The sequence below is a fragment of the Polypterus senegalus genome, chromosome 4 (genome assembly GCF_016835505.1).
Source record: "Polypterus senegalus isolate Bchr_013 chromosome 4, ASM1683550v1, whole genome shotgun sequence".
Classification (NCBI taxonomy): Eukaryota; Metazoa; Chordata; class Cladistia; order Polypteriformes; family Polypteridae; genus Polypterus; species Polypterus senegalus.
The window spans coordinates 129580315-129597070 of record NC_053157.1 but is presented as its reverse complement, the minus strand read 5'-3'; the positions used below and the strand labels follow the sequence as shown (position 1 = coordinate 129597070).

General features: G+C 35.2%; 1 protein-coding gene across 5 annotated transcripts in view; it reads right to left on the bottom strand.

Annotated features, from left to right (window-relative positions):
* Window positions 1–16756, bottom strand: part of pcdh7b (protocadherin 7b) — a 471284-nt gene that overhangs the window by 243521 nt on the left and 211007 nt on the right. For 2 of the 5 annotated variants that reach the window (XM_039751265.1, XM_039751263.1), the window contains exon 2: window positions 6618–6834. The exons of 1 other annotated variant lie outside the window; for it this stretch is intronic. In XM_039751265.1, coding sequence (XP_039607199.1) covers window positions 6618–6834 — 217 coding nt within the window. The remainder of the gene's footprint in view (window positions 1–6617; window positions 6835–16756) is intronic. 2 more of the 5 variants (XM_039751266.1, XM_039751264.1) reach the window with 1 other exon arrangement.

Sequence of the window (16756 nt, the reverse complement as noted above, 5' to 3'; positions counted from 1 at the left end):
GCATGGGCTATGGTGCTAAAGAGTAAATAAGAAAATTAATAGTCAGTAAGTGGTAAGGTTATTATAAATGTTAAAGTCGTGTTTTATTAAAATAATGTAAACACACAGCTAAATATAAATAAAAAGTATTATGCAAAACTGTTAAAAAATAACAAAACTTTCTTAAACATAGTTATACAAATGAAGTCAGTTGACTTCCAAAGAAAACAGAATAGGTCTATTATTTAAAGTAAAAGCAAATAGACAATGCTTTTCACCAAAGTTCCCAGGGTGAAGTTTATGACATTTACAAAATTCTAACAAATTTTATTGTTATTTCTCACATAAATTAGGGAAATAATAAATTGCATATCGCCTAATAGAAATGAAAAAGTAAAATGCTGATTATTACAGTATGTCCATTAGACTTTCTTTTTACTTACATAAATGATTCTGTATGAATTTTCACATGCAGCAAAACTGTCAATATTACATTACCATTTCAACTCTACAGTATATATATATAAACATTGTTTTCATATATACACATTTAAGAGTTTAAAAGGCAACTGAACAGTGGTGATTTTATTATGCAATAACATTATGTGTCATCAAAAGTCTGACTCATACAAAATTGGGACATACAGTATACAATAAATATTTTTTTAAATTGTAAATATTAATCGCTCTAGATTTATTCATGTTTGGGTATTTGTGCTCATTACATATTTCAGTCTTATACTTTTAATCTAATTCCTCTACACTTGCTTGTTTCCAATTTTACTTTCCTTATTAAACTTTAGAATGAGCTATGTCAATAAAAAGATAAGCAAGCAGTATTTTAATAATCAGATATTTTTCAAGCAGTAAAACATAATAAGCATTTTAATTGAGATATTGGATATACTAAAGGGATTAAATTTAACCTTTAAATGTTCTAAAGCAAAGCTAATGAGAATTCAAATTTTGGAACTGCTAATTTGTAAATTGAAATGCAAACTTAATAATTTTAAAGTCTGCCTTGCAAATATAGCCATGATAAAAAGATGACAGTACATAATCAGGAGTATACTGCATATAGACAGATAGTTTCATAAATGTATTCTGAATCTGATGATTTACAAAATCAATTTAAAGAAACACACTCATTTACTTATGTAGTTATTAAGTGTGATTGTGAGCTTTCACATTAAACGACAAGGGAAAGAATGTCATGGTGGAGCTGGTCTTGCACTACTGTGGTCACAGCATAGCTTTCAAATGCCATAGCAAATCAAATGCAGGCTGTTCTGAAACACTCTAACACATATTGAATGTACAGATAATCAAAAAAGTGTCATATGATAGAAAATGTATATTTTGTTGATGCAAAAATTTTAACTAATAACCCATATCACTCCAGTTTTATAAACTTGATCTGGAGATAAATTAAACATGCATTGAGGACAACAAAAGCATTTGCACTTTTGCCATTTCTTTTGTCACTTTCAACCAAACTGATTTAACGTCCAGTATATCAGTCATAAGTACGTTATGAACACACTTTCAACTTTGCATCTGATTAACCTTCTGTTATAGAAGACTGTGGTTTATTTTTATACAATAATGGGATAAGTAGAAGAGACATTTTAGTTAAACGTGTCAGTGCCAGAGTATTTATCTAATATGGCTTTTACAAGTTAATATACTTTTTTGAGGAGTGGCAAGGCTAAACTAGGTGGCATTGCACAATGCACAACTATAAATTTTCATTAAACCTAGGACAGCACAATTTTTTTTTTTTTTTAATGTAAGCCAGGGTGTAGTGTCTCCACTGTGCAGAAAATAAACCAGTTGGTTTTCTGTCTAAGAATGGCCTCAGCTTTGGGGTTGTTACTAACGTGATCGGCTCCAGCTTCATGCAGGTTCAAAGAATGAAAGAAAGCACGATGGTTAAATAATGCAAGGCATACTTTAAAATCCATTCTTTAACAAGAACATAAGTGCACAGATGGAAGCTTCAAAGTAAATGTTTGACAAATGTTTGAAAATATTGCAGAAAACTGTGAAGTGCAGATACCCAGAGTGCCTTGAGAACATCTTTATCTAATCTTGACCCTCTTTTGTCACTAAATCAGAGTTCACAAGCTTTACAGAATTTAATGGCCTATGGATACTGAAGAAAACCTGATAAACGACAAATCTAGTTGTGATTTGGAATTCACCTGGCATAATAAAAGCAGGCAATTTAGAGTTTTAATTTTACCTTACACTCTAGAAGTTGAGTCGAAAGCTTGTATATTGTAATCTTTCTAGTTAGTCAAAAGTCAAGCAAAATGACACCTTTTATTGGCTAACTAAAAAGATTACAATGCGTAAGCTTTCGAGGCAACTCAGGCCCCTTCTTCTGGCAAGATGTAATACAGAAACTGGAGTTCCCTGCGTTTATATACACACTAGGGCAAGAAACAACAATGGTAAATCTTTAAGTGAGAAATAAAAGGTGTCATTTTACTTAACTTCTCTGCTAATGCTAACAAATAAAACATACATTTTAGCCTGCTCCTTGTTTATAAGGACTATGATCTCAGAATATCTCTTCTTTTGAATGGGAGTGTGTGTTTTTTCCTCCCACTACCGTAGGCTGCTAAACTATTAGCCCTGACATGGGCAGTTCTAGGAGTTCAGATGTCAGTATTGTGTCTTCAAGCTGTGACTTTATATTAAAATCACCAAAATAAGTATCTACATGTTATTTTGAATGACATGTGATATATTATTCATGACAGGTATATAATCAAATCTAAAAATGTATGCATGTTTCATAAATCAGACATTACATTTATGATGGCCTAGTCTTATCCAGAGATTTACGGTCGTATCCGAAATCGATTCAGAAATGTGTCACCAAGTAAATGCACTGGCGCAGCAAAGATATTTTATCCATTCTGAAATACCAGAACTCAAAATCACTTCATACAAACAAATGTGTATTTGTTATTTGCAAGATATCACAAAGAGAGACATCGTCTGATGGATGAGTTGTTTTCATGTCATTTTAAATTTCAAGAAATAGATGCAGCATGGAATATGTTATAATCAAAGTATTATTTAACATCAACATCTGATTTGATTTATTTAACACTGGGCTTTTCATACTTTCCTTTGATTTATTTTGACACTGCAGCAATCTATCCAAGGTCCTTGCTCCCTGTCTGTCCCTCTCTTGCACATTATATCAGAAGCTTTACAACAAAGTTTTGCGTCATGTGTTTCATTCTACTGTACATTAGTCCTGACATGATTAAGTCCTAATAATACCTCAGATAAGGTTTTCCTTTCTTTTTTGTATTGAGATGGCTAGATATGTTTCTGCCTGGCTATAATATTCTGTAAAGAAATATAACTAAGGTGAATATTATGTGATGAAACCATGGAAAAAATAATCATGAATTCATAACTTCACGATTTGTAAATGCATTTTATTGACTGAAATTGTTATTCAGTACTACATAGTGTTAAAACCTATAACCTGATACTTAAAAAAGTATTCTGGCTGAATGCAGAATTAAGACTCTGTTAGATTTTGAATGCTGCCATTAACAGTAGAACATGGAATGATTTTCTCTCTATTATTAACAATAATAATTCTGATTTTTTTTGGTTTAATCAATTGTTTTGGTTTTCCTAGAATTAAACTGTGCTAACAAAAGTCACATCATTAAATATTCAAAAGAATCATTCAGCCTACCCTTTGTGGACATATCCATTTAATCTGGAATCTACCGTACAGTGAAACGATTCTCAATTAAATGCAGGGTTAGGGAACACATTTTCAGTAAGTGCTGTCAAATGCAACGGTCCCTGTTTGTTTAAAGGAAGCCATTCCAGGCTCTTTTCCTTAAGGGAATAGTTACCTTTGGTCAATATGGCTTTAAAAATAGCAGTCATTAGCTGTTAATTAAGATCCCAAATCAAACGAGGCTCGAGGCGTTCTATTTACAAGTCAGATAGTCTTGAAGTCTCATTGAACATCTTTGCCATGATGTAAGTTATAGCACAAGATTTCAATCATTCCACCAAGGAGGTGTAAAATGCACAATGGGTACAAAGGCTTGCACTCCTAGTTAACTCACTTTATACAACCAGTTTTCGGAAAACCAAAAGCAACATCTTCTAAACAAAGTTTTCCTCATGTCGATGATACCTATTCTGTAGCAAAAACAGGATAAGTAGTGATAATCAAAGATGTAATGTGGGGTGGAGCAGATTAATATAAAGTTTATATACAGTAAACAGGGTTGAAGGTTGGAACCACTATAGAAAAACAGGGTGCTGTACGGCCGATGATTCTAAACAACAACATTTATTTCTAGAGCACATTTTCAAACAATCAATGTAGCTCAAAATGCTTTGCAAAATATCAAAGAGAAAGGTACAACAAAAGAAAAAAGCAGAGAGAAATTAGACACACTTTAACTGTTCTGTTAGAAATGGAGAGTGTGCTGAATAGACTTTAATTGGAATGAAATATTTTTTTAGAAAACTCTCAATTTATACTGTACAGTTTATCAATAATGTGTCAGAACTTAAATCTTAAGAGCATCATAGTTATTGCATACAATCCATATATTATATACACATCCTATAAGGTGGTTGTAAACTGATGAAGCATAGATCTACAAAATGGATAACGTTCAGTGCAATGTTTCTTGCTCATTTTGTTAAGAGAGGAAAATGAATTTTTGATATTACTGGGGAAAATGACTTTAGCAAGAACACCACAGATCTGTGGAACTGATTAGAAGATTGAGTGGAATGGAGGACAACAATGCAGAAGGTGTTGTTATTTTATACTTTATTTGGTTTTGATGGCAAAATGTTCCTAAAACTGGAAATGGGCCATGTATTTTTAGTTTGTCAAGACTCACCGAGGTGGTTTTTATAGTTAATTTGGATTTGCTGTATTGTACCCTCTCTTGAGAAATACCTATACACTTTGCACTATATGTGTGAAATTGCCTGAATGAACAGGGAATAGACTTTTTCTAGTATTGCATTTTTGGGGATGGGCATTTATTGGTTCACCTATATATAGTTAGAGAAGAGTGGTATTTTTTGAGCTCTACATTAAATTACTCCGGCGATTCATTTTAGGGAGCGTGGATGTAACCGCTACTATAATACTAATATTCTTTTATGCTGTACCACTGGAAAATATTTATGTTCCTTCATTTCCATTGTGCCTATTTAGGATTGCGTGAAAAATATTGTGAAATATGGCAATGAGCTATCTCTAGCAAAATAAATCAAACACACTGTTGCTTACAAAAAGAATAATCTTTTGACTGTAAGGTCTTTGTCAGATTACTTTATTATGCAGGGGAATTTGAACCACATTTTTTAGATAAATTTATTCTATCAGCTTTTTCTAAGGATGCAAAGAATAAAAATCATTATGTTCCCTTGACTAGTGATCCTAAAATTGTAAATGTCACACATTAGCTGACCGAGAAGTATTGTATTCTATTTTAGAAGGCCAATGATTCAAATGGAACTTGATCTTTTCTACATAGATGTGAGTGATATGAAATACTTTTGGAAGAATAGGTCACATAAGCACTGCCTTATATGATAATGAGTTGATCACGGGCCATTTGCCTTGATCTTCTACTGATAAGCCTCAGGTAAATTTATTCAAAAAACAAATAAATAAAGATTATTCAAATATAAAAGTCAGCAGGCTTTTATCAGAAATGCTTACCAAACGTATGCTTTGAAGGAGGTCATTTTTGCCCAATATGAATTACCCTGCCCTTTTCTTTAGTTGCTCATTTTAGAAATATCAAAAGACAGAAAATGAATTCTGAGACAGAGAAAAAAAATCTATTGACTTTTGGAGTCTGGAGAGGAACATTACACTGTAATAAATTGGTTCAGAAGGTAAAAAAGAAGAATAACCCATTAATAAAAACTACTGACTTAAGAACTGGAAGTGCTTAGCTATCAAGTACAATACATTTCCTCTGGAATGTATACAGTGCTGCACTGGAGGGGGCTGGACATCCATTAAAGCTTTACTGACCAGGCCAATAAATCAAATATCTTTTACATTGTATTCCTTCTTTTATAACAAAACACTCTAAAAGGACAATGCCTGCCAATATGAGAAGTAGACTGGAACTGGCCCAGCACATACTGCCTTCGTATATGCTAATTCAGGCTGTCACATTAACTAACTCTACATATTAGTGTGCAGCATTTCTACAGATACATTTAACACAATAATTCAAGTCTCAGATCTCAAATGAGTAAATCCCCCTATTTTCATATAGTCTGCCAGACTACTGAAAACGTTTATCCACCCTCAGTTTGGATAATCTCATTTACTGGGGTTTTTCTTTATATTGCAGAATTTTAACTTGCATTTGAAACTCAAGAAGAAAAAAAAAATGCATGCGATCAACTTCTAAGTTCTGTTCATGTGCATATACTAGAACAAACATTTTGAAAAACAGAGGAAACAAGGGGGAAAGTTCTCTTGCCTTTGCTACATTGATTCCATGGAGATGTTAAATGAAAGCTGCTCAGCTCAAATGTAATGCAGCAGTGGTCCCTGGTGTTATTATACATGTGTGTCTAATTGTGTTTGCCCCTACCATTTTCCATATGCTCTGCCTCACCAACACTGCCATCCGGCGTAGTCCTCTCATAGTTGTCCTCTGGGAGTGGAAGGGCACCCAATCTGGGACCTGATGAGCTCTTACTGCTGGGCGTCTCTGATTCTTCCAATCCACTATCATAGCAACTCTGCAATGATCCCTGATGGGGGTCCTGAGGCTGGCTCACCACAGAAAACGTCACTCTGCGAAATGGCTACAAGAGAAAAGATTCTGAAGGTCACTTTTAGGGCCGATGAGGCGGCAATTACAAATTACTACAACTTTTTTGTGAGTGCATTTTAGGAGCCGTGATTCTAGCATGGGGTTACAATGGCTAGAAAACATGAAACATCATTTTTCATTCACTTTTTCATTCTTCTTTTAAAACTTATTTTTAAGAAACACATTCTAATCCCTTATGTTTAACTGGAGAGAAAAAAAAATATAATAAACTGTGCATGGAGTGCTACTGCAAAAGAATTTCCAAGGAAGGTGACTCATTGGTAAACATATCACTTTATTAAAGCCATTCACTTATGTTCTACATTTTAATAGCAGACATTAAGAAACCATACAAAAATAAGTACTTTTTTATTCCTCAGGATAAAACTGTTCTTTAAGAGATAATGATAATCATTACATTTGGAACTGCACAGAAGAGTTTTATTAACTTGCATTTTATGCAGGATGCCTACACCTACCATAATTCTACTGCTCTTAATGAAAACTATTATAATCAAACACAAAAAGATGAAGAAATATACTTATTTTTTGAGGGGAATGGCAATTTATTTAAAATAAAAAATGTTGTTCTTTAATCTGTGTAATCATAGTGCTCACAGCTGCTCCTCCTTTAAAAAAGCCTCAAAAGAAATAAGAAAACACAGCACACGGAGGAGAAACATTCACTTTGCTGAAGGGCACCTGCTCTGCTTTGAATAGGCAAACACTTTCCAAACAGAAAATATATATGGTACACATGCTGTTGATGCCAAAAATATCTTTTCCATGTGTACATTTTCAGATAACTACATTAATCAATTTGCTTTAGCAAAGCAGGGCCCTGCAGTTGTGACACCTTTACAAACAAACCTCTTTTTTGTCCTTCTAATGGTATTTTTAAAACTCTGGGAAAATAAAATAAGAATTTGATACACGGCTAGCTGCCTCTGCTGCTCATAAATCTCACAGCATTTCGATAACATGTCCTGACACCACAATGTTAAAGAAAGACAAGATAAAGAAAACATTTATTAATGCAGATCACTAGTCATACTGCTTATCTCCGAAAACCATTTAATATCCAGTGGATGATTAAGTTTGCAAAGATTTCAAATGTAAGGTGAATTGCATCACCTCACACTAAGAGGCTGCGAATTTGGAAAGCCTTACAGGAGGTTCAGTGACACCTGGTGCAAGTCTCTGCCTCCTTTATTGGAGCTGTGACCTTTAAGTGCTATAAATAGGCTGCCACACAGCTTTGTGCTTCCAGGTCAAGGTGGAAAGCTTGGTAGGGTCAGCAAATTGTGAATTTGCCCTCAATAATCAATAAAGTACTATATCTGTCTATACCCGATTAGCTTACTTGTAATTAGATGTTGTACTATGAGGTGTTGAGTAAACATGCAGAGATCCTACTGAAATGTCTGCTTTTGTTGCAGTGGTAAAGCCACCCTGGCTGAAAACATCCCCAGATTAAGACAGCAGTCCATGACAAAGGTCCCACCTTTGCACTCGCCATTTTGGCATTGCAAATTAATCTAACCAGCAATCTTTAGGGATATGGGTGAAAGACGTAGGAAGAACATGCAAACTCCACAAATGCAACAACCAAGCACAGGATGTGACCCTGGAATAGGATAACTGGGAATGAAAATGGATTACTGGATTGATGGCCTGGCAAGTCAATGATGGAGCATGCGAGAATTATTTTTAGATTGGGTACTTTGGGCTCCAAGCTAACATGCATTAATCAGTAAATCAAATATGGTGTCTAATGGGTGAGCAAGGCCCGTCTCATCTGGGGTCTGATGTAAAGGGTACATGGAAAAAGGGATTGAGAGATACAGAGCAGCCTGATTAGTATCTACTTCCACCCCTCAGCTAAGAAGATCTAGACAATTCAGATTAACTTGTGAATGCTTCCCAATCCCAGCCTCCTCACCTGTTTCTTCTGGTCTGTCTACTATGAAAACATCACCCAGTTAGCAGATACAGTACTTTCAAATATCAGCCAACCCAGAAATTAGACACATTTCTGCTAGTCCAGCCTGTGCTATCTCATCTAAAAAGGGAAAATCTCTTGCACTGACGGGATTTAACAGGATAGATCATGGCACCTCAAACATTCTTAACAGTTTTGTATATATTGTTTTTCAGCTTGTAAAACTGGGCAAGTTACTCTGAACCAGTGTTGTGCATCTTTGAAATGAAGTACTTCATCTTGGTTGGCGCACTGGTTAGCACTCTTCTCTAACAGACTGGGTTTGAACAGTGGCCTGCTTGGCATCTTTTGGGAGTTCATACATTCTCCCCACATTTACATGGGTTTTCTTCAGGTGATCTAATTGTATAGCCATATCACAGATGTGTGTTTAAACTCGAAATAAGCGAGTGTTAAGTGTGTTCCCATAATGGGCTGGCAATCCATTTAATGGAAACAACCCTGAATATCCCTGAAGAGGACTAAATGAAGAGGGCTAAGAAGATGGATCTTGAACCTTACTTTGAGTTCTTCTCTGAAAGGATGTGATCTCATTTTGTATTATAAAAACAGTTGCCCCTTTTTGTAATACAGTCACTGGTGTTTAGAACTGCTATATTGATTGATATTGGTCCAGATTGTGAGTTATTGGGAGTTAATTTTTACAGAGGAGATGAGTTTAAACAGTGAAAACATGTCTTTGATGGTCCAGGTCTGGCCGGTAGTCCGTATGTTATGAATGCACACTTACTGCAAACTGAAAGGATTTCTGCTGGTGATGACTGACTGGTTTTCTAGTTACACTGTACTGTCCCTGTTTATAAGGGGATGAAGTGTAAGGAGTCATGACATTTTGTTCAGAATCACTGGCTATGAAGCATATAGTTAATATGACCCAGGTTAGATTATTTTCTGTTAAATATTTTGCAATGTGTTCACAATACAGCGATAAAGTTTATGAGCATAGTTAGGTAGAAACCAATTTCTAAAATTTATTTATTGGTAAAGTGTTCGGTGACATATATTAAAATGGTTATTTTAGAATGAACAAATCAGTCAGCTGGAGGGCAATCATCAAAAAAAATAAAAATGACTGAAGCAGTAGACAGGATTTTTAATGGAACTAAAACACATTCCTTTGTTATGTATGCAGTGCATGAGGTCATAAATCCATTAAATAAGTATTGAAGGTATTGAGAAAGCGAAGTATTGGATTGACATTTATATACTCCTTTCAGCACCATAGTCTGCCGGCCCAAACCCTGGAGGGACTGCGTTCATGATGAGATTTTTATTGGAGCCATGTTATAAACATTGTAAGGAGGAGAATTGTACTCCCTAGCTTGGGGAAGTCTTCAGGCCTCAAGTATTTTTCACCCTAGGCCGTCAGTGATTAAAAAAAAATACCACTTGCTATGACTGGCAGATGGAACCTTAATAACTTGCTTTCAGCTCTTCCGGATAAGGGAGAAAAATCTTAATTCTGTCTATGCCTTGCATATCTATAGGCACACCAGGGTCATAGTATGCAGAAAAGCTTGGTAAAAAAAATGAGGCAGAAATAGAAAAGAGCAGGATCTGCCCTTTCCACAGTACATAATGAGATTAAAAACTGCATAGGATAATGCCCATGCAGCTCCACTGAATAGGGAGAAAGTTTTTTGTCAATCTGGATTAGAGGAAGAGGTCAGAACATAACTGTTTTAAATGAATATCTGTGTGGTTTAATAATAATAATGTGAAGTTAGTTTGCTGGGCAGTAATGCTGAATCATCACATTTTATAATAATGTCATATTTTTCAGAAGCTAATTTAATTCTAGTACTGTAGATAAATGAAAGCACAGTTCAGATTTTTATTTTCTTTTTTATGTGTATCTGATGCAGATGTCACGATTCTCAGATGTAGAGTACTTCAGAAGCTTTGAAGAGGTTGGAAATACAATATCACACTAAGTTGGCAGTCACTGAGTAGTCTATATTTACTTAACAACAGATATGTAAGAAGTAAATATACATAACATAAACCACGCAAACCCAAACAAACACTTTCAGTAGATTAAATAATAAATGAGTATTGTAAACTGCTGAACAAATTGTATCACTTTATGGACATTTTCACAAAACACTACATTTCTTTCTTCTTCTTCTTTTGGCTGCTCCTGTTAGCAGTTGCAATAGCGGATCTTCTTTTTTCATATCTTCCTGTCCTCTTCATCTTGCTCTGTTACACCCATCACCTTTATGTCCTCTGTCACCATATTTCTTTAAATAATTTAAATAGTAAAAAGAGAAATGCACAAACACAACACACTAGGGCGTTATAGACACTCAGTAGTTAGTGCTTCTGCTTCACAGTTCCAGAATCTTGTGCACACTCTATCTCAGACCTAGATCCATTCTCCCCAAGTCATTTTCATGAAGTCTTCTGTATTGCTGTCAAACCCCAAAATATGCACAGGGTTATTTGATGGCTTTAAATGAGCCCCATATGAGTGAACACAGGTCTGTATGCAACTGGGTCCTGTAACAGACTGGCACCCAAAAGTTTGGCTTTTTTTTTTTTTGGCTTTGTGCCTGATGCTGTCATGAAAGGGTTTGGTCTCCGTGACTCTCAACCATGACAGCTGACTTGGATTATGTTAGTGTTTATATTAGTCAACATTATGTTGATAAAGTTTGAATGGACAGAAGTATAAATCTGAATATGCTGTGCTGGACTGGGATCCTATATGGTGGGTGTTAGTCCTACTATGAGGATAATCCACTGAGTCAATAATGAGTTTAGAAAATTGATGGTTGGACATGCAACCAGGGGAGTACGCTTTCTTGTAAATTAGTAATTACAAGTTAATATCAAATGTATTATGATTCTATATTAATTAAGGATCATTAATATAGAATCATAATACATTTGACATTAACTTGTAATTTGGATGGTTGGGAGACAAAGTCAGAGAGGCGAGATTGCATTGGTATAGACATGTGCAGAGGAGAGATATTGAGAAAAGGATGTTAACGATAGAGCTGCTAGGCATGAGGGAAAAAGGAAGGCTTAAGAGAAGGTTTATGGATGTGGTTAGAGAGGACATCCAGGTGATGGGTGTAACAGAACAAGATGTAGAAGATAAAAAGATATGGAAGAAGATGATCCGCTGGTGGCAACCCTTAACGGGAGCAGCCGAAAGAAGAAGAAGATTAATTAAGGATCATTCTATCTATCTATCTATTGACATACAGCTCACAAGCATGTAGTCTATTTTGTTGTTATTTTATTGCTTACTTTACATTGCTTTGTATTGTGTTCTTAATGGTGGCACTTTGTGAAGCACTTTGTCATGGTGGTACAGGAGGTAGATGTGTAATAGGCCATGAAGAGAAATGACTTTATATTTTCTGAGTTATTGTTCTTCATGTTTTATTGACCTATGGGAAAGACTTTCATTTTATATTTAAAGAATATCTATTTGGAATTTTTCAACTAATGTTGTTGATTTTGTTAATAAACATTATTTTGACACTTTTGACCAATCCCATGCCTAGGATTTCTTTGCCATTTAGGCAACAACAACTGTTGTGCGCTGCTCTCTACATAAACTGGCATCCACATATAATAATTTAATACATTAATCCAATAGCACTAAATGTCACATGAATGGACTTAATAATAAGCCATCAATAGTATACAGCAGATGACACAAGCTGAGTCAAGGAGACCAGGTGACTTGCTTTAAAATTATATAGACAGTTTGCTACTTTTCAGCCCTAGGATTAACACTAAGTTTGCCTCCCTCTTAAACAATTAATTAAATCTTAGTAACTAATTCATGTGGTATAAGGCAAGCATTTTGTTCTGATCTCATCAAAACAATCAGATGACAAATCAAGAAACAGAAGATGACATTACAGCATCATCTTAGCAAGAACATGTCATAGGTATTCAACAAATTGCATCTCAATTCTAGCTCCAAATGTCACTTTGTGATTTGCATCATCCATCCCATTCACTTGTAGAACTGTAGAGAGCTAGAAGACCTAACATGGCATGCCAAATTTAATTGTACTCGAAAGTCAGTCACTCATGTGGAGTCATCATGAAATATAATGAAAACGATCCTCATTACCTGCGGCATACACACAGTAAACAAGACATAAACATGTGCAGTAAAAATGGCCCTTTGAATTTCAGTCTAACAGAAGATTTTGCTTATTACAAACTGAACATAAAAAATATTACACTGCCTAAAACCATTCCCCCCATGAAAGAACCTACTGATGACTCTATGTTTGTTAAAACCTTCAGCAAAGGTCATCCAGCCATTAATCCAACCTCCTTTCTTAATATGGGACTGAAGATAATAATTTGGCAGTGATGTACTGAAATCACCAGTCTGCTGCAAAGTAATCCCATTAGTCTTTACAAAAGTTCTGAGTCATAACTACTCAAAGGAGGCTTAGGACAGAATTGTCAAATTGTAGACAAAGCAAAAAAAAAAAAATCACATTTATTTATGACAACTCAGTACATTAGTGTCAGGGATGGACTGGGGCTCTTGGCCTTTCTTTTGGATGTCATTTTCTGCTAGACCCTCCTGTCTGTCGCAGTTGCTAAGCAAACCCTGTTATGCAGCAGTCACATGGAGGGAGGCAGGGGAATACAACTAAACAGCAGAGTGGAGGCCTTCACAATAAAATTGTGCATTCTGCCTTTGCGACAGTCTCTGCCAAGCTTTTTTGGTATATACTGATTAGAGTTTCTGAACTTTTGCTTGCCTTTTGGATTCTTCTTTAGTCTGGTGTTTTAGATATATTTGCCAGTGCTTTGTTGTTTTTTGCTATTTGACACAATCCTCGTTTTGAATTTTTGACTATGATAAATAATAAATACTTTTTACTTAGATTAGAATAGCTTTAGAATTGTCTTGGTTTGATCAGATCTGCGAATCTGTTGTAGTTTTCCCTGCAATAGTTATTGTTTATGTTTTTCTTTATAATTCATCACATTATTTACCACTTATCCACCAGCATTTTGTTCATGTTGTGATGTTTTATTCACAGTTGCAACCATCTTGTTTACCTTTACCAGTCATGTATTCATCATAGGCATTTTGTATCACATCAGTCTCCTAATGGTATAAAAGATGGTGACACACAACACTCATTTATGAATTACAACAAAACCAAACTTTCTATTTTAGTCTTGTTGGGATTTCATAAAAAGTTGGGCCTAATGTTGTTTATGTTACTGCTAAATATATAAGTCCAGGCATACCAGCAAAACTGTATTACCATTTTATTTTTATTTTTTTTGCTATACTAGTTTGAATATGTTTTGCTAACACAAATTTAATCTACAAATTGCGAAAATACACAGATTGCCCGTGTTTTGATGATATGTGCTGTACAACATATCAGCTTATCGCAAGGCACAAGTACCCAAATAATACATCCATCCATCTATTATCCAACCCGCTATATACTAACTACAGGGTTACGGGGGTCTGCCAGAGCCAGTCCCAGCCAACACAGGGCACAAGGCAGGAAACAAACCCTGGGCAGGGCGCCAGCCCACCGCAGTACCCAAATAATACCTACAATAATTCTGACCAATATAATTATAGAAGAGCAAAAAGGATTACCTTTTTTCTGCCATTCCTTGTAATCTGTGTATACATACACGATGTGTTTCCAGCCTTTGGATCTATGAGTTAATCTGTCTTTAATTAGGTTATCAGAAAAATTCCCAATCGCATCACTCGATATACTGTATTTTATTTATCTATTGTATCAAACTGCTGCAAAATTGCGTGCTACCTGCAGTAACAGAAGTTGGAAACTTCAGTACCAGCCGAGTTTTTGGCTCGAAAATATCAGGCAAATTTCTGACCTGGCCAATCCTTCAACATTTGGCAGAAGAATGGTTGCAGATTTTTATAGCACACTACACAATAGTCTTTGTAGCAAATCCATTATTAAGTTTAGCACACCCATCAGTGGGGTTTTCACTTGCCTTTGGTGCATCGCCAAAATTTTCAGTGACAACATTAGACTCTGGCACAATTTGCAACTCTGGTTGCTATTCTTTCATTTATAAAATTTAAAAAGGTTTTTTGTCAAAACATCATTCAGGTATATCCTGCCCCATTCATGTTTGCCTCTAATGAGACCTACACTAACTAGTAAATTGAGTACGTTGCTAGCTAATAGCCTCCTGTTGATGTTAGATCTTCTATGTGGTTGTGACTGGTAAAGTTTAAAGTCAGTCTTTCATTCTAAACCATATTACGTTGACATATGCTGTAAAATCTCTATCCACATATATACACTTTCCAAATGTTTTAAGAGTTAAATTAACTTTTATAATGATAAAGTTACAGTGACGATTTTGCTAAGTTTATAATATTTTAATCATAGGAGATGTGTATTAAAATGTAGGTATGCAGTATAAGCTATTTTTCATTTGACCAAAAAAAACAGAACACAAAAAAAAAAAAAAACAGGAAAAGTGGGTAGGCACGGGCTTACCCAGACCTTACACTGGTGCTGTGCTCTTGTCAGTTCTGCTATGATTTGTGTTTCTGGCTCTGTATCAGTTATTTTGTTGTAATTTCTCGTTTTGGTAACAACTGCTGCCTGTCTCTCTCACTGCTATTTTTTAAGCCTTTGCACTCTTTATTTCCCAATCTAAATAAATAAGTTAAATTGTCTTTTGGACAAACTTTTTCTCAGTGCAGGTACAACATATATTAACAAAGAAGTACACTATTTAACATGCTTTACAGACTTCAGTGACAGTGACAGTTAGCAGCTTAATCTTTTCAGCGGAAGGGTCAATGCTGGGGGGCTACACTACACATGGTCTCACTTTTGTGAGCATGTTAACGCGTTCTTAACAATCTGAGGTCAAGTTGGGACTTATTTTGGAAGCATTTCTACAATTCCCTAAGCAACACTGACTCTGGTACCTTGAAGTATCAATCAATCTATAATCGATCTGTTCTGAATCAGAAAGATAAAAAGAAGTTATCTGTAAAGGACCAGGAGATGGGGGAAGCAAATAACAAAGCAAGGATCAGAAAAAGCTTAAAAAAGTGAAAATGAGCTAAAGCAACTAGCCAGAAAGGTAAGCAAAATTAAAGGAAAAATTAATACTTAAAAAGTATTTTAGACTTTAAGTCTTTTAGAATCATTTTAGAAATATCCAGAATCTTGAACACCAGGAAGGGCAAAAAGGTAATGAAGTGCAGCTTCCTAGTACCAAATCCTTGCCACCAATAAAAGAGCAAGTGCTTCCAAATGGAGGCTATTGTGATAAAAAGGGGGTTAACAATAGTAATGAATAATAGAATTGATTTCAAATCACAAAATAAATAATAAAAATACAATGGTGCCAAAAGTAATCCTTCTTAAAAAAATCATCCCACTATCAAACTTTAGTGAAGTACCTTTTATACATTAAGAATATTTTCCATGCTGTATAAATTGTTTACTGCAGTGGGCTGGTGCCCTGCCCAGGGTTTGTTTCCTGCCTTGCTCCCTCTGTTGGCTGGGATTGGTTCCAGCAGACTCCCATGACCCTGTAGTTAGAATATAACGGCTTGAATAATGGATGGATGGATGGATAAATTGTTAAATAATAACCCCGGAGTGAATTCATAGCACAACCAAGCTTTCAATGGGAATCTAGTCTATCACTGTGCATACTCAAGTGCATACCTTCCCATACTACATGATACATAATCTAAAATGATACTTATCTTTGTGATGTGGATGAAAACCAGAATACATACAGAATAATTTTATATATTGAGTATAAATGAGAGAAAGAGGTTTATATGAATACATTAATTTATCCCTGTAATCTTGGATGTTATGTTGAGGATCCTTGCTTGATCTTTTTCTATCTCTAGGACACTATTTCAGCACTTTTAACA